Consider the following 19642-nt stretch of genomic DNA (forward strand, 5'->3'; position numbering starts at 1 on the left):
GAAGATTGCCAAAAAACCAATTACCCCCTCACTATTACACCATTTTACCCCCCTTGGCAGCCCAGCTCTTACATCATTTTACCCCCCTCTGAACAAATTACCCCCTCACTCTTACACCATTTTACCCATTGCAGCACACTCTTAAATGGAAATTTCAGTCAGGGGGGTAATTCCCCAAAAGTCTTTCAATTGCAGCCCATTCCTACATGGCAATTTCAGTCAGGTGGGGTAATTCATGAAAAGTCCTCCCATTGCAACCAACTCTTACATGAAAATTTCACTCAGGGGGTGGGGGTAATTCCTCAAAAGTCCTCCGATTGCAGCCCAACTCTTACATCATTTTACCCCCTCTGAGCAAAGTACCCCCACACTCTTACATCAATTTACCTCCCATAGACGAATTACCCCCCACTCTTACAACAAAATGGGAGGATTTTTGGGAGGACATTTGACCCGGGCAGCTAAACTCAGTTGGCGACATTGTACTAATGAGAATCAGATAAAAATTACCTGATTTTCTTAAATACAGATTTAAAGATATAAATAGTGTACTATAGTAACGTTTAATAACGTCATTTGAAGAACCTCATACAAGACAATTACCTTGGGAAATTGGCATTCTGAATTATTTACTGAAGAAAAAATCCCTGTTTGAAAAATATAATCAAATATATTTTTTTGCTATTTTAATGCACAATTTGGTACTTTCTTGCTCAGCAAAAAAGATACCAAAGATGTGTGAGGGTGATTGAACTTCTCTATAAGTGATTTATGCTATGATCGATGATATCATAATGTATGTTTGCAAGCATAAAAATATCAGGAGGTAAAGATTTATGAAAATCTGAAACCACAATTTTTCTGAGAGAAACATGAATTCAAAGTTTGTAGCAATTATGGTTTTTATGCGATTTTTCGCATGAACGCTTTTTTGTCTGATGGCAATTCGCCCGACGTTTGCCGCTTCTTTCTGGCGATTCGTATAAAGTTTTTAAATTTTTTGTATCTCAAAAGGTTTGATAACAAAGGCAGACTAATTTAAAATTTGTTCATCACCAAAAACAAAAGGATCTTGAAAATTATTTAGGTTTGAGTTCAGGCAATCGTTAAAATAATATACGCATTTGTATAGAATGTAATTTCGGTTTTGTCAGACATTTGGTAAAAACAAATGTCTACATTCTGAAGTGTCAAAGTGGGATTTAGCTATTTTAAATTCTACGTCTATTAGTATCCAATAGGATAGTCTGAATTTGAAGGTTAGTTTTGAATGCACTGAATTTGTAGAATTGGCATATATGAAAAGTTGCCTCATGACTACGAGTCCAATCGACATGAAGTACTTGTTCCGACCCTCAATAGAACCGCGAAATGAGCGCTGGCCTTTGCGTTTCATTTTCATTCCGGTACCTAATAGATTCTGTGCGGAGAACCGAAAGCCACAGGATGCGTCTCGTATGCTTTTGCCAAAACCAAATATCTGAGTTTGGTTTGAATGAACAGAACAATACCTCTGTAGATGATTGCATTGCGTACGGTCAATGCTTCTCTCTGTTGTTCAAATCCTTTCTCAGCATCCACACTTTGTTTCAAATTTCCACATTTGATTCTTATCTTTAAGTCCCGGAATAGACTCTTTGTTCCGAGTTCTGTTCTTTTTTCTGTTTGGTCACCAAGTCAGTTTGTGCGAAGTAAGTGTTGTTGATTGCGAAGAACACTCTATCGTTGTCAGATTGGTCTTCCTCAAAATGCATCCTGCTCAAAGCATCGGCGAGCGGTATCTTCTGTTCTGATGAGTACTTCAACTCGAAATCGAAACTCATCAGAGCTATTGCACAATTTGTGATCCTTGCTGTTGCTCTCTTCGGGATCTCCTCGTGCGGCGCATGGAACAATTTGAGTGGTTTTGCATCTTTTTGTAGGGTAAATCATCTTCGAAATTTTTTCAATTTTGTAACCCCAAAGACTATTGCCTGTGCTAACCGCTCTATGTTTGAGGAATTTTCATCGGGTGGAGTCAATTTCTTCGAGACATTGTTAGTGGATGTCCTTCTTGCCAAAGAAGCCCGCCAGCTGCTTTCTCAGATTTGCTTCTACTCTTTTTTGAGAATCATCTCACTTTCTTACATGTGTGGCTTTTTTATTTATCGCTGGACAAGGTCTGCTAGAATGTGGTGTTCCTAAGCATCTAGTACACAAATTGTTGATTTTGCTATGTGTAATTTTTCCCTTTGGTTTTCGAAATATGTTTTTGATGTTGTACCCAACTTCTTCTTCCACAGTAAAATGCTTATTGCCTGATGAAGAGCTGGCAAAAGCCATTGCATGACTTCTGAACTTTAAATTCTCAGTTAATTCAGCAATGGACATTGCTGCAGTTGCTTTAATACCGTCTAGTAGTCTATGTTTGGCGTCATGTTACCTCACCTGGGATTTTTTTTCACAAACTCCTTCCTGGGATTGGTAACTATTTTGATTTTTTCGAAATCACAATAACGTTCTTCCTCTCTGAGAGCTGCCCAGAAATCGTTGTCTAATTCCCCTACAGTTTTCATTACGGAGAGAAACTTAGCCCTTTCTGCCGTTACTACTCTCCCCTTTGGAGAAATCTAGTTTCGAATCGCATTTTTGATGTCTTTAAACGGAGAATCTAATAACTTCCGAGCACTCATTCAGCTCCTAAATTCAGAATTGCTTCTTGTCCTCACATTCTAGGAAAAGCATTCTTTACCTGTAGTTCCACAATGGTACGTTCTGTGTTGATTATGTCCTGTTTCTTCTATGCACCACTTTTCGCCACAGAAGACATTAACCATGCAGTACAGGATTAAGCGTTCTGTGGGTCCAAGTTTTGTCGGACATTCGGTGGTCTAGACACAATTGTCGTTGTCGATAACACAATTGTCGTTGTCGGTAAATTTTCGATTAAATTTTGTAAATTTTGAACTGAAAATATACAAAAAATAGCTCTTGTCTATAGTATTTAACTATGCAAAAACAAACCATGGAAATTAGGTTTAGCTAAAAATAATTCTAGTTGATTGACATGTGAATAGATGTTAGTTCCGATTTCCGGGACGTGATTTTCTATTTTCGCTATACTTCATGAGAATAATATACGCCCCTGGCACAATCGAATTCTTTAGTTAGAGGTCAGTGGATGTTAGCATCAGGTTTCAATGGATGAGAGAATTTAATTTCTGACATCTGATTGATAGGTCAATTAGATACTGACAGCGCCAAGACAAAATGCGAATCGAGTTTAGTTTTGTGGCCATTGTTTATCAATATAGCAATACAGTTCGCCAGGTAATTTTTTTGTTTTTTGAAACTTTAAGAACAGAATTTCTAAGCTTCTTGATGTTCCTTCAAATCCGTCACACTCTGTAAATTGAGATGTTTAAGGTTTAGATTCTAGAAAACTTTATGCAAATGTTATTTGCTAAAAATTAAATGTCGTTTTAATTATTTAAAAATGCCACAACTATTTTTATCAATTTGAAAAAAAATGTCTTGAGTTAATTCAATTCTTTTTTAAAGTTTCAAGTCTGCATTGAATCGGTACTTTGTTGTTGATTGTTTGTGCTGATTGTTATTGTTTCAGTATCCTAATTTTCTCAAACTAAGAATTGAATTAAAAATGTCTTTATTTTTACACTTATTTCATGACGCCGCAGAGGTACACCAAAATCGTTACTGACAAATTTGTCCAATCTGCATATCTCTTGTTCCTTTTTGCTATATTAATATATTGAAAATGCAACAATTTTGCCGAAAATAGATACTTTAAATAAAACAGGCAAAGTTGAAGGGAATTGCGCTACACGTGTTCGCAAAAGTTCCCAAATTTTAACCACGAAATTGATATCCAAGCAGTGTATCCTATTTTTCGCGCGCTATGTATCAGGAATCGATTCGATTTATGTATCTTTTTCCGCGCGCAAGGTCACTCTATTTCGCTCTGAATGTATCTAATTTTCGCACTGATTGTATATATAATACGCAATTAAGCCTTATTTAATGCGCATTTAGTAATTGATAGGAATTAAGTGATTAAAAGCTGTTAACAGGCTAATAATACAACATTTTGGTCTCATATTTATCACAATGTTTTTATTGGATGCGAGTTGTAGGTCGGGAAATGGAATTGACATCACCCAAAACATCTTTTAGGGATTTCTCAGAAAATTTGACTAACAAATTAGTTTCTGAAAAAATTTTGTTTCTTTTCAGGGTGCTGGAGAATAAAAATAGCATCAGCTGATATTCTTGATTATTGCCTCACTATTTCTTCATGATTTTAAGGCTTTTATTTGTATATAAGCATCATTGTTTTGAAATAGTTTTATTACAATTTAACAAATGAAATAATTTTTGAAAAATCCCTTAGTTTCACATTTTTCTTTTTTTGCTCTATGGTTGAATTGGCTATTTCATCAAGGAAATCTATCATTTAGGTAAATTTTTCTATCTATAAAACGAAGTTTTGTCCTTTACTAACTTATTAAATCCTCTTGTTTGTCCATAAAAATGTAGGATTGGACAGAGGGAAATTTCGGTAAAAAAATCACATGTGAATTGATACTTTTTTTAAATTTTTTCTTGCTTAACTTGAATTAATAAGTGATTTGCTTTTGAACTCAGCAAATGAATTGTTATAAAGAATTTGTTCAATTTTTTTGCTTCTATTTACAGTTTTACAGTTACAGGTGTCTATCATTTGCTTCTGAAAAATCCCTCAATTCTGCGTCTGTTTTGAATGTCTATTTTTTTCTGAATAATCCCTCCATTGCTGGACCGCATTTGCGTCTTTTTACAGGTTTACAGGGGTCTAATATTTTTTGAATCAACATTTTTTTCCGCATACTTACAGGTTTATAGATATCCAGTAATTTTAAAGCTTCCGTCCTGGTGGTGTATCTGCTGCAATGGTACTGGAAAGGAAAAAGGTGTATATCACATATCAAATGACTTCCACTGAAAAACAACAAAAACCAAAGTTCTAAACAGATATTTTTGTCGCGTCATGAATTGCATCTTTAAATCACATTGAAAGCTTCCATTCACTTTTGTATGCTCCATCAATAAAGCTGTAAATTACTTTTGCATGCTTAAAAACGCGCTTTTAATTAGCCTCAATTGCGAATTAGAGACAAATTTACTGCGAAAAATAGATGCCTAAAATGAGCGGAAACGCGCTACAAGAGTTGTCACCTATTTTACAAATACAAAGTATCCTAATTTTGCAAAAATGACGTAACTCCCTTTTGAGAAAAATAGGATACAAAGCTTGTCTCCTAATTTCGTTCATTTTGTGTATCTATTTTTCTCCCAATTTTTACTCAGGCGGAAATATTACCTCTGCGTCGCAATGTTAGAAGTCACATTTCTAAGTAAATCTTGATTACAGTCTCTTTACTTGTTGGTTGAGTTTGCATGGATCGTGTAACCCATTGAAGATATTACAGGAAAACTCTTTAGTGATATTCTGCGTAAACTTAGAGGAAAACAAAAATAAAATATTTTTCAACGACGAGAAAATGAAACAAAAGTGTGATTGAAAAAAATTGAGTTTTGAGATCAGTTCTGGTAAACTTTCTTAGGCAACATTGCAGCTCCTACGAGTCCAATTGTAATGTAGATCAAACAGATTCCAGTGACGTAATGTTGGTCATAATCTGCCAGGTCCACTGTCAAGTAAGGCAAAACAGGCAGTGTGAAATACATGAAAAATGTACACACTCCAAACAGAGTTGCTCTCACTTTAGTGGGCAGAAGTCCGGATAGCCGTAGCCACATGTTCAAATTTACGACCTGGTTAAGAACCTTGATGAGAGAAATTATAAAAAGTGCTGACGTAACAGATGGGCATGAGAAAAGAATTGTAGTCAATAGAAAATTGATGCTGTATGAAAGTATAGCAGTAACTTTCAAACTGACTCCACTTTTGAGCACGGGAATTACAACTATAACCGCTATGACCTCGCCTAAAACTGTCAATAACATTAATAGATAATCTTCCCCGTCCAAGTAAACTTTCCGAACGGATAATTTCGAGCAGTAGTAATTTCGACCTTCTGAAAATACGAATTCGTTTTTGATGAAAACCATTCCGTAGTTTATAAATCGGGTCGTTGTTCCAATCAATGCTATGCATAACATACTTCTCAAAATTTCTTTATTTTGCACAGCTTGTTTTACGTTTTGCCAGAAAGTAGAGTTGTCTTCTTCAATAGAGCCAAGCTCGGGTTCACGAATTAAGGAAAAACTGCCCGGAAGTTCCTTTTTGTTACTCTTGGCAATCTTTTCGAGAATTTTGAACGCCTTTTCACTGTTGCCGGTGTGAACTAAATAACGAGGAGATTCCTCCAAAACGAATACAGAAAGTACACAGAATATTATAAGTGGTATTGATGTTATTGCCAAGTAAATTCGCCACAAGTCTGTGTTGTTCATGAAAGAGAGAAGGTACCCGATGAAAATTGGGAAGGTGCCGGCGAAGACGTACCCCCCAACTTGGTTGCCCGATAGAGGTCCCACCCATTGGAATTTGGTAGGCAAGTACTCGTAGTAATACGTCATAGTGATGTTTGTCACGCCTGAAACAGATGCTTCTCAAACAATACCTCTTTACAATACCTTCCTTAAGCTGTATCCTGCCCGGTATATAAATTTCACATGCCTCTAATGAGAAAAACAACTCATATGAACGTTTTAAATACAACACAAAGGAATTTCAATTCCAATCAGATGAAACTAGTGCGGCCGTTTTGCCATTAATAACGTACTGACTGTTATCTTCGCTACATTCGAAGCAGTAACTTTCGGAAATATTCCGCAGAAAAGTCGGAGAGATGCAAATCTACACCACTAATTTTCAATAAATTTTGATACTGATTCCCGGGTCAAGGTTTGGCGGTGAATTTTCGTACGAAATGCGGTGAAAAAAAATTTCACCGCGTGTTTCTTACATCTTTTTGCGGTAAATCGCGGTGAATTATTTATTTTCACCGCGTTCTCACAAAAATGATTCGGCACCACACGGGTTCGAACCTCTGACCTCCTGCATGCCTTCAAATGCTAAGTCAACTGCTCCAACTGTCACTAACATCTTGTGAATTTAAATCAGATTGAGTAAACTTTGGAAATCATATGCCGTGAATTTTTACATGAAATGTGGTGAATTATTTTTTTCACCGCTTTCACCGCATTTCTTACATTAATGTGCCACAAAAGTCGATGCGGCGAATTTTTGCAAGAATTGTGGTGAATTTTTGTAGGAAATGCGGTGAAATGCAGTGAAATATTTATTTTCACCGCAATCACCGCATTTCTTACAAAAATTCACCGCATTCACCGCATTTCTTACAAAAATATACCCAAAAACCTCGACCCGGGTTTTTTAAAACTCAACGCAAATTTAAAAGCCACTTGGTTAAGGTTACATGCTTGAAATTAATATTAAAAAAAAACATTATTAATTTCTCTCAAACAAAGTTTATTCCAATTATGTTAGTCTTGTGGTCTTTTTTATGCGATTTTTCGCTCGACCAATGTTTCCTCTGATCCACTGAACCTGTTTAGGAGACGTAAATTCTTGGTGTAAAGGGTAGTTCGTACGAGTATGAGCCCATCACTTCACCCCCCCCCCCCCCCCCCCCCCCCCCGGCCAGTCATTTGAGAGCAATTCGCCCGACGTTAATTTACCTCCAGCAAATGAGAATATTAATCTGAAGAGAATGAGCCACATTGCAGTTGGAGAAGCACAACACATGTAACTCCAGATCATCGCCCAGACTCCGGACAATATCACAGCTGGCTTGCGACCATGCTGGTCTGCAAAATAACCCCATAGTGGGTAACTCAGGGCAAATCCAGCATCCGTGGCCGCGTTCAGCCCGTTTTCGCGACTAATATCCACATCCAAATCGTTTACCATCATAGTGAACAAAATAGGAGTCAATTGAACCATGCTGAACTCGCTGAAGAACGCGAGTAGAAGCACTGACAAATGAAGTGCATGTGACTTCCCGAATCCTAATCTGTCCATGACTTCGGATGTCGTGTACTCGGCACCTTCCTTAAAAGGAAAAAGAGAATCCGAATCACTTGATGGGTCACTAGAAGTCCACTCAATAATTCCGAGTAGACTGCTGTTAGTACTCTCGGGGTAACTCGTAGAGGGAGAAGGGTCTTCTGTGAACTCACTCGAACCCTGCCCCGGGTTGTCCTCATCTGGGCTGTCGCCTTCTTCCCAAACAAGCTCACCTTTCTTCACTAATTTCCTGTATGCACCCATGTGATCAGTTGTAAATGTAAATTATTTCACGTGTTGATTATCGATTCACGTTTTTTCAACATCAATCCTCGAGAAAGAGGCGTACGCGATCGAAAGATAGCTGAGATTGAGAAAAAATAGATATGAAAAGAGCACGAGTAAAATCAGTTCAAAAACGTTAATATTATTATTAATAATAATAACATAATATGATATAGTCAAACTTGAATTTAGATCAGTTCACTGTAACTTTGATTGTAAAAAAGCTCAGTAGCGAATAAAATTGTACTAGCAAAGCATTAGTTTTTATTCAGAAGTCAGAAAACAACAACTAAACAATCATTCTTTTTATTCAGCTGCTTTATATTACAGTCAAACATCGCTAATATAGCTCATGATCAAAAGAATTATGTATATTGGATACATTCCACTTTTGCCTGAGGGTAAAAACCATTGAATTGTGACCAATACGTTGGCTGGCTCTAAACGTTTCTATTTTAATTATTTCTTTATTTTGAGGTGAAAAGGTGACACTAAATGTGAGTAGTGGGAAAAAGGGGCTATCCAGACCAAAAACTCAACCCTAACGGGTATTCGTTTTTAACAGGATAAATGCCCCTTTTTCCCACTACTACATATAAACATTACTTAAAAATATATAAAAATTCACTCATTACAAAAATAAAAGCGAAATCCCTCTTTTAATAGTGAAATCACCCTTTAAGAGGGTATCCCCCACTATAGGAGTGATGCCTGAGTACAAAATTACACCTTTTCACACTTAAGAATGAATTCCTTCTTTTTATTAAAATTATTAAATATTTTATTTTTTTATTTTAATTTTTATTAAATTTTGATAAATTTATATTTTCTTTTACTTTATCTATATTTATAATATTATTAATACTACTATTTTTATTTATCTATTCTCTTTGATAAAATTTATAATCTCTTTTACTTTATTTATATCTATACTATTATTTATTTTTTATTTATACTATTATTTGTTATTTATCTATACTCTTTGAAAAATTTATATTCTCTTTTACTTTATTTATATCTATACTATTATTTATTTTTTATTTATCTATGCTCTTTGATAAATTTATATTCTCTTTTACTTTATTTACAGCTATACTATTGTTTATTTTTTATTTATACTAAAATATTTTATTTATCTGTACTCTTTGATAAATTTATATTCTCTTTTACTTTATTTCTTCTATTTATACTATTATTTTTTTATCTTTACTCGTTGATAAATTTATATTCTCTTTTACTTTATTTATATCTATTCTATTATTTATTTTTTATTTATCTATGCTCTTTGATAAATTTATATTCTGTTTTACTTTATTTATTTTATTTATACTATTATTTTTTATTTATCTATACTCTTTGATAAACTTTTATAATCTCTTCTATTTTGTTTATTATTTATTTATCCTATTTTTGTTTATTTTATTTATACTATTATCTATTTTTTAATTATCTATGCTCTTTGATAAAAAATTTATATTCTCTTTTATTTTATTTCCTTTATTTATATCTATACAATTATTTATTATTTATATCTATACTATTATTTATTTATTTAAACTATTATTTATTTATACTATTATTTCTTATTTTCAAATTATCTATGCCCTTTAATATATTTGTATTCCCTTTTAATTTGTCTACATCTATACCATTATTAATAAGAAAGGTTGCTAAATTATAATATTTACATGAACAATTTTCCCCAATTTGAGTATCAACAGATCTTTCATTTAAATTTTTAGTAAATCCTAGGTAAATCTACATCCGTGTGTTGTTTCTTTATATGTGTCCATGTCCCACCATATCTCACAACAGAAGGACAATATAGACAATTAACTTTAGCTGAAGTACAAATTCTACATGTATACTTACTTTCATCAAAATCAGCTAGTGTTTTTAAAGAATAACATCTATAACAATTTCTAGTTTAAGCTTTATTATTTCTAGCATTAGCCTTAACATTAACATTTGGATTTGGATTTGGATTAGCATTCAGATTAACATTTGGATTTGGATTGGCATTAACATTAACATTTGGATTTGGATTAGCATTAACATTAACATTTGGATTTGGATTTGGGTTAACATTAACATTTGGATTTGGATTAACATTAACATTTGGATTTGGATTTGAATTAGCATTAACATTAACATTTGGATTTGGAATAGGAGTAGGATTAGGAATAGAATCAGAATTAGAATTAGAATCAGAATTAGAATAAGAATTAGAATTAGAAGAATTAGAATCAGTATTAGAATTAGAATTAGAATCAGAATCAGAATTAGAATTAGAATTAGAATCAGAATTAGATTTAGAATTAGAGTTAGAGTTAGAGCTAGGACCTTTTGAAGCAACTCCCCTTATCTTTGAATAGGCAATACTAATGCAAACACCTCTCAAAAATTTACTTCCACTTACACACTTACGAATTTTATCCTTATGATTCATTTTATAATGAAAAAGTAAATTCAAGGGAAATCCACTTTTATAATTACACTCTAAACATGCTGCTCCCATTATTTATAAGGAATCAAAATTTTATATATATATAATTATTCAAAAATATTTGTATCTAATCAAACTCTTATAACTAGTTAAACTTTTGGATAAACTTTTGGATAAACTTTTGGATAATCTCTTGTAACTAGTTAAACTTTAAACTATAATATATTTATATTTCAAAATATTTATAACTAGCTATAATTCCAACTAAATCTGTAGCACAATCTATAGAGAAGGCAAACTTAGCTTGAGTTTCCATTCCTAACTTATTAAGAGTATTATGTTCATATCTTTTATATAAAATCTTTTCATTACTCAATTCGGCTTTATCTCCAATAAAATATATAATTTCATCTCTAAAATTTGGATTATTATTATATAGTTCATTTAAATCATCTCTACAATTTTTTAAAGCTTCAGTTTCTTCAAACATATACTCTTCTTGTTTAGTCCAATATTTATATATGGGTGAAATCTCATGGCTATGCATGGATGAAGTCCCATGGCTATGTGTGGACGAAGTCCCATCATGTTCTTCACATTAAGCAAAGCTTGCTAATGTATTTGTTCTATTTATCAAATGGCCTGCTTGTGTTGTCACTTGTGCTGCAGCCCTTACTGTTGGATCAGGTTTTAAAATATTATATATCCATAAGAGGAAACCCACAAACCCTATTTTACTTCCTCCATACTTTAGACAATTAGCTACAAACTTTTTTTTTGTTAGAACATCATTCTGAATCTTAATACCTTCTGATATAAGAAGTTTATTAAAATCGAACTGATAGTTATCTGTATGAACAGTAATTCTATCTGTAGCACTATTCATTAATGGTTTAATATACGCTATAAGTTTATTTATCTCATCAGTTTCAAAAATATCTTTTAAACTAAGAGCTTTAAGGTCTAGGAAAACAAATCTTGAGTCGTACATCATACTTCTATTCCTATCAATAATAATAAAAGTATCCTCTTTAACATTATATTCAATCATACCATAACGAAGTTCAGGAGCCATTCCGTCTGTACAATTATAATAACAATTATTTAACTCACTATTTGTACCATGGAAGTTTTTTGTTTTATTACCCATATCATCAAGAACAATTACACAGTTTTCAAAATTATCTATATTTTTTGATGTGATCTCTTTTATATCACACAAAATAAATTCGTCATAGGGTATACGAGTTTCTGGATTTATCCAATCTCTTTCATCTTTACATAATTTGATTATGGACCTCTGGTCATGCTCTTGATCTTGATACAACTTTAAATATCGTCTGACAAAATATGTTTTTCCTCTACCAGTACCACCATAAACAGTAGTATGTAACGGCGACTTTTCTAATTCAAATCTAAATAGACTTTTATTCATAAACCCACCGAAACTTTCCTATAGTTTGGTATATTTTATTGGCATGTCATCATATATTATATAACAAACCACTGCTATTAACACAAGTATAAGAATTATTAAATCTGTTTCCGTTTTTATATATGAAATATAGACTTATAATTAGACTTAGACTTAGACATAGACTGAGACTTATAATTAGAGTTAAAATTAGAGTTATAATTAGGCTTAAACGTGGACTTATAATTAGACTTAGGCTTAGACTTATAATTAGAGTTATAATTAGACTTAGACATGGACTTATGGTTAGACTTAGGATTATAATTAGAGTTATAATTAAAGTTATAATTAGAGTTAAAATTAGAGTTATAATTAGAGGTGTAATTAGAGTTCTAATTAGACTTATAATTAGAGTTATAATTAGACTTATAATTGGAATTATAATTAGACTTAGACTTATAATTAAATGAATATTTATCATATTAAAAATGCTTATCCTAACTTTTGATGAATTTAATATTAGATTTGGTATTGATGATAAAGCTATGAGTATTATCAGAATAGAAGATATAAGTAAAAATATAACTATAATACCAATTGAGGTAGTAATGAGAGATCAGACACCACTTACTATCAATGACGATGACTTCAGCATTATTGTTAATCTACATCCAACTGATGGTACACATTGGGTGTTAGTTAGAAGGAGAGGTGGAAAAATTTATTACTTTGACAGTTTTGGTGTTGAGACTCCATCATTATTCTTAGAAGAATATGTTGATTTAGGCTCTAAGGAGAGAATACAACAATATGATGAATCTTATTGTGGTGCTTATTGTTTTTATATGATCTATCTTTTTGATAATGGATATAGAATAAAAGGGGGCTTTGAATACTCTAGTTAATCAAATTAAAAGTCCAGGTGGGTATAATAAGTGTCCGTGTTTATGTTGTAAAGATAGAGTCAATGTCAATGTCAATGACAATGTTAATGATAATGACAATGACATGTTAATGACAATGTTAATGACAATGGCAATGTTAATGGTAATGTTAATGACAATGGTAATGATAATGTCAATGGTAATGGTAATGGTAATGTTAATGACAATGACATTGGTAACGACAATGGTAAGGCCAATGTTAATGTTAATAACAATGACAATGGAAATAGCAATGTTATGGTAATGATAGTGTTTATAACAAACAGAGGACCCCCGTATCAGATGATGGCACAGCATTGTCGAAGACCCATAGTGATGATGCTGATGATATAATATTTAGTATAACCAAAGAAAGAGATAAACCCAACTCACTATGTAGATGTGGAAAGGTAAGCAATGTTGGAGATAAGTCAAGAGGGAACTCCCTTTCACCAAAGACCTCCGGTCTTGTCTCACCAAGGACCTCCGGTCTTGTCTCACCAAAGTCCTCTGACCTTGTCTCACCCATCAATGAGGAATCTAATTTACTGATTGATGTTAATGGTAGCCTACAATCAAGGCTGAATAATCCGAATATAAATTTTGCTGCCATAATCCCAGAAAATTTCAGATGTATAATATCTGGTCCTAGTGAATGTGGAAAGACATTCTTATTAAGGAATTTGGTCCTACTGGTAATTTATATAATGATCTAGAGTTTTATGATGGTGAAGAATGGTCGAAGTCCCATATTGTATTATTAAAGATATAAAAGAATTACCCCCACCCGATAAACTACCTGAAAACTTAAATAAATTAAATATACTTAAGGATGTTGACGCTAGGGAACAATTTATTAAAGAATACTTCCATAGAGGTAGACACAGTAATTGTAATATGATATATCTTAATCAAAATTTATTCTCATTAGATAGGCAGAGTGTTAGAGAGAGTTGTAATAAATTTGTTCTAATTCGTCAAAGGGGTCATGTACTTCAAACAATACAAAGAGATTTCCTTAATGATGATGAAAATAAATATAAAGATTTTAGTAAAATTTGTAAAAAGGTATGGAAAGCCCCTTATAATTATCTTGTTCTCGATGAATCTAAAAATAGCAATGTTAATGGTAGACTAAGAATTAATTGGGATAAGAGAGTTTTATAGTTTAATTAAATTTATGAGTAAGTTTAAGTGTAAGTGTAAGTATAAGTGTATGAGTAAGTGTAAGTGAATAAGTAAAGTGTAAGTGTAAGCGTAAGTGTAAGTGTAAAGGTAAGTCTAAGTGTAAGTGTTAGTCTAAGTGTAAGTCTATAAGCAAGTATGAGTATAAGTCTATAAGTAAGAATGAGTATAAGTCTAAGTCTATAAGTAAGTATGAGTATAAGTCTATAAGTAAGTATGAGTATATGTCTAAGTGTTAGTCTAGTCTAAGTCTAAGTCTAAATCTATTAGTAATTAGGAGTATAAGTCTAAGTGTAAGTCTAAGTCTAGGACTATGACTAAGTCTAAGTCTAAGTCTAAGTCTATGACTATATCTATGACTATAAGTCCATGACTATGTCTATGTCTCTGACTATGAATATGTCTATGACTATGTGTATGACTAAGTCTATGACTATGACTATGACTATGTACAAATCTATGGCTAAGTCTATGACTATGACTATGACTAAATCTAAATCAGATGCAAAGTTAAACTCAATACATCACCTTTAAAAGCTATAGGTCTTACATGCTCATCTTTAATATGAAATTGAATATATTCTATTCTATCCTTTGTTACATTTTGATATAAGAGAATAGTTGGTATAAAATGTATCAAGTAACCTTGTAGTTCAAATAGAGTAAAAGTATATAGTATGTCTGTGTTATTACCATTATCTTTAACACCAGATATCACATTACAATGAATGTTATTAGTACTAAAACCCATAATATCAATAATCTTTTGAGATGTATATTTACCTTGTTTATGAACTACTTTTCTAATTCCTAGTAATGAAGCTATTGAGTTTTCTACATCAAAGCTAAGTGCACCTTGTTTGATTTCCATTTTCCATTTCATTGTATTCATATCGGGTTCTATTATAACGTTACCCTCAGTTTCTACTTTTATTAATTCTGCTATTTCAGTTAATTCATATGCACTCGGTGTAATAGTTGAATATAACAATTGGATTCCCTTATAATTATAATTAAGGACAGATGTATTGGTAGAGTCAGTGTTATTGTTAGTGTTAGAGTCTGTGTTAGTGTTAGTGTTAGTGTTAGTGTTGAGTTAGAGCTAAGAGGTTCTGCTAAAGCATGGGGCTTCTTTCTTTCATCTTCATCACCATCACCATCTAAAACCGTAGAAGCATATAAAAATTGATTGTTTCCTCTATTCACATTAAACACTGAGTTATAAACCGATAATCTAATTAACCCTAACTTTGTTGTATTAAGTATAGGTTCACCAAAGTTAAATTTTTCTGTTGGCTTTATCACTCTAAAGTTAAGTTTGTGTTCTTCTTTAGTTTTAGTTAGAGCTTCATGTATCTTTTGTAGTTCCCATAAGATTAAGTTGTCTGACGTTTTTTATACTCAAAAATTAAATTATATTTATAGCTATGGTGAAACACGGGCGAAGCCCATATTTATAACCATATTTATAGTCATAGTTAAAGCTATAGTTATAAACATAGTTATAGTTATTTTTGTTGTTATAGCTAAAGTCTTAATTATAATTAAATTTTTGTTTTATAAAAATGGACTTTAGTTTGGATACAACTTATGGTTATAATAATGATATACACAGAAGTAAGATTATAAAATATAAGCCAATAGTCTAGCAACATTGAATACAGTCAATGCTAACATTAATATCATACTCAATAGAGAAGAGAATCGTTTAAATATACATGATTCATATCTGGAGATAGAGTTTGTTGTATCAGGTGCTGCTGGTGGCGTATTTGCTAATAATGCCAATATCAGATTAGTTAACTAAGGTATGATGGCATTGTTTAGTTCAATTATGCTTGAAACTAGTGGTGGTAGGACTATTGAATATATAGGTCATTGTCATCCTAATCTATTAATGTATAGGTCATTAACTTGTACTGGTAGTGAATATGAGAGTGGTTTTGTTAGAGGTCATGACATAAGAGATAGTCAACTCAAAGGTGATCATGCTGCCTGCTGCAAATAGGTCATATGTATATGATGGTTAAGATGAGTGATCTATTTGGTTTTGTAAATGATTTAGAAAAAGTTATATATGGGCTAAGATTTAAACTAATATTAAAAATTAATAATAATGATAGAGCTCTATATAGAGTTGGTGCTGGTGCTCATGCAGTAGCTAATGATGTTAATATAGAAATTAGAGGTATATCATAGTGTGCGCCTAGTATTGATCCTAGTAATGATAAAATATTTATTGTACAGAAAGGATTAAATAAAAAGAATAATATTGACTTCAGTTATTATGAAAGAAAAACATTTTACAAGAATGTACCCAATGCCACTAACTTCTTATTTGATCTCGGTGTGGAAAGTGATATGGAAAGACTCCAATACATAATAATTGGTTTTGAAAATAATAATGTTAATGATGCAAGCACATTTGATATATTGATTGTTACTGAATGTCATTGTAAGATTGGTAGTGAATTTTATCCTGAGGATACAATGAATATTAATTATGGTGCTAATAATTATAATGATTCTTTCAACGAGAATGTTAATTTTAATAAAGATTATAATAGATTATCTCATAATATTAAACCATATATAAATCATAGAACATTCAAAAGTAGTTATAGATTATATGTATTTGATACTAGATATGAAAATAATCATATAGGTCCACAACCAATACAACTTAGTTGTAAATTTAGTGCTGCAGTTGCAAATGTTATATGTCAAGCATTAGTACTAACTAGAAAGGTTATTAGTGTTAATAGTGATGGTAATAAGATGGTTGATGTAATCTCATAGTTATATCTAATGGTATAGTCATTGTTATAGTCAAAGTTATTATATAGCCATTTTATGATATAGTCAATGTTATGATATATTCAATGTTATGTTTTAGTCAATGTTATAGAAAATGTCATAGACGATAACAAAGTTAATGTCATAGTCAATTTTATGGTGAAACATGGGCAAAACCCCATTACTCTAGTCATTACTCTAGTCTTAGTGATTATCTTAGTCAAACTATTTCCTACAGAACCTTTATAGTCTTGACAGAACTATAGTCTTGACAGAACCTTTAGCATAAATAATATCTAATTTCTCTTTATTCTCTAGAGATAAGCCGCTTGCTTTAAGCTTTTAGCCTTAGTTAATGGTTGTGGTTTGGGCTTTGGCTTGGGTTTAGTCTTAGCTAATGGCTTAACAACAAAGGGATTATACTTTTTAACTTCCATTATTTTTTATATATAGAAATATGAGTAACTTTAATAAGTTTAAAACTAATTCATGATGTGTAGGTGGTATATATTATAGTGGTACTAATAAAATAAGGGGGGTTGTCAGTTCAAAAGGAACAAAGATGTTAAAGGATAATTGTGTTATGTGTAGAAGGAATAAATCAATGACTGTCAGTGATGCAACAAAAGAAGCAGAAGGATTGAAAGATTTCTTTAAAAGTGTTGGTAGAGCAACAGCTAACTTTGGACAGAAAATTGCTACTAACCCAGTAAGAGCATTAGAAATAGCAAGTAAAATAGGAAGTGCAGTTGCAAGTAGAAACCTAAGAGCTGCTTTATCAGCCACACCTGATTTAATTAAATTTTCAACTACTGGTGAAGGTATAAGAGTGTACAAAAAGGTAGAGGGTTATACTTAGTTACTAAGAAAAGGTGATTATTTAGATTAGAGTTTAAATAATAACTTTGTCTATGGCCATGAGTATAACTGTGAATATGACTATGACTATTTCTATGACCATAAGTGTAAGTCTAGGACTAGATATATCTAATGGTAAATATTAATACTAATATTATTATTACCAAATACATTATTATAACTAAACACTAATAACTTTAGTTTAAAAAACACTCAATTTACTTTCCTTGTTCTTCTTATCTTCTTCTTACACCTTATCTAATTCATTATATTCATTATTATCTATTTTATTATCATTCGTTGATTTAGTATTTAGTTTATTAAACTTATCACTAAACTGTTTACTTAAAAATATACATTTGAGAATACTTTAAAAAATTTTTTCTTATTTTAGTGTTAACTGTTTTTGATAAAGAACCACAAGCAGTCGCTGTAGCAGAAGCTGTTGGTATAGAATAAGTTAATCCTATGCCTGTTAATGCAACCGATGTTGATGTTGCAGTTGTTGCTTTTGATGATAATAGTATTTCTTTTATCTCAGCTATGCTAATATAATTCTTATATCTGCTTAACTTCTTATTATAATTAGTAGTTTTAGTTTCGAATTAATTTCTAATATCTTTTATAATGTCAATATTATTATTAAATTTATTATTAGCTAGGATTTTATCGTTTAAGTATTGTTCTGAGAAGTTGTTAATATTGGGGTAAACTAAAGGTGCACTAGATTTAGTTTCGTCCATTTTTATATAGTAAAATATTTTGTTTTACTTAGTCATGGTGAAACATGGGCGAAGCCCCATAGTCATAGACTTAGACTTATATTTAGTCATAGTCATAGTCGTAGACTTAGTCATAGTCATAGTCTTATACTTATACCTAAACTTCGTCATAGACTTATACTTATACTTAGTCAAAACTATATAGTAAAACAACTCTCAATCTCTTTCATTATATCTTCATGATTAAAATCATAATGCATCTCTAGTCTTGCTTGTTCTTTGTTGTCTACCAGCTTACTTTCTAATAATAAAGCTATTATATATTGTACTATTGTCTATTTATTCTTTATAAGGGCTTCATCTTTAAAAGAATTAGTCTTTCCATTAACTTCAAATTCTTTTAGAGCAGTAGTGAACATATCATCTAGCTGTATGTTAGTAGTATTCGGATTAAACTTATTATTATCAAATTCTTGTTTTAATTGATTATACTTAGAGATGGTATCTCTAGCAACTTTATTACAAAAATTTACAGTATTTGTTACTTCATTTGCTGATTTAATAAACTCAGTAATTATTTCTTCATTAACTTGTATTTTGTTTAGTTTTAATGTTTTAGTTGCTTTATCAAAACCACCTTTTCTTAGTTCAATTATGTTTTTACTTTAAATGTCGATTTCATTAGAAGAAGATATTAAGTTATTGTCACAAAACTCTTTATTAACAATATCTTTTTCATCTATGGGAGGGTGTACATTTGTAATTTTATAGTTATCCTTCATGTCAATACTATCAATATCTTCTAGGAATAAACCACGAGCTTTACTTAGTGTTAAGTTGTTTGATGATGCCCCTTGATTTTTTTGTTTGGTTAAATCTATCTCTTGTCATCTTTGTATTTGTTTACAGAGAGATTTATCTGCAAAGCAGCAACTATGTTGATCTAATTTGTAGCTGACCGAAGGTCAATATTTAAAG

At 31.7% G+C, this 19642-nt stretch overlaps 2 protein-coding genes across 2 annotated transcripts in view; one reads left to right on the top strand and one right to left on the bottom strand.

The window, feature by feature from the left end:
- LOC142354029 (contactin-4-like) overlaps positions 1–19642 on the top strand; it is a 330197-nt gene that overhangs the window by 42562 nt on the left and 267993 nt on the right. The window lies entirely within an intron of this gene.
- Positions 5510–8513, bottom strand: LOC142354021 (synaptic vesicle 2-related protein-like). Its single transcript, XM_075406281.1, has 2 exons — positions 7708–8513; positions 5510–6599 (listed from the first exon to the last, which is right to left on the bottom strand). Exons 1-2 carry the CDS (start codon positions 8297–8299, stop codon positions 5581–5583), a joined length of 1611 nt encoding a protein of 536 aa, XP_075262396.1. The 5' UTR covers positions 8300–8513; the 3' UTR covers positions 5510–5580.

This window comes from Convolutriloba macropyga, chromosome 15 (assembly GCF_964194025.1).
Source record: "Convolutriloba macropyga chromosome 15, txConMacr16.3, whole genome shotgun sequence".
In the NCBI taxonomy this organism is placed as follows: domain Eukaryota; kingdom Metazoa; phylum Xenacoelomorpha; order Acoela; family Convolutidae; genus Convolutriloba; species Convolutriloba macropyga.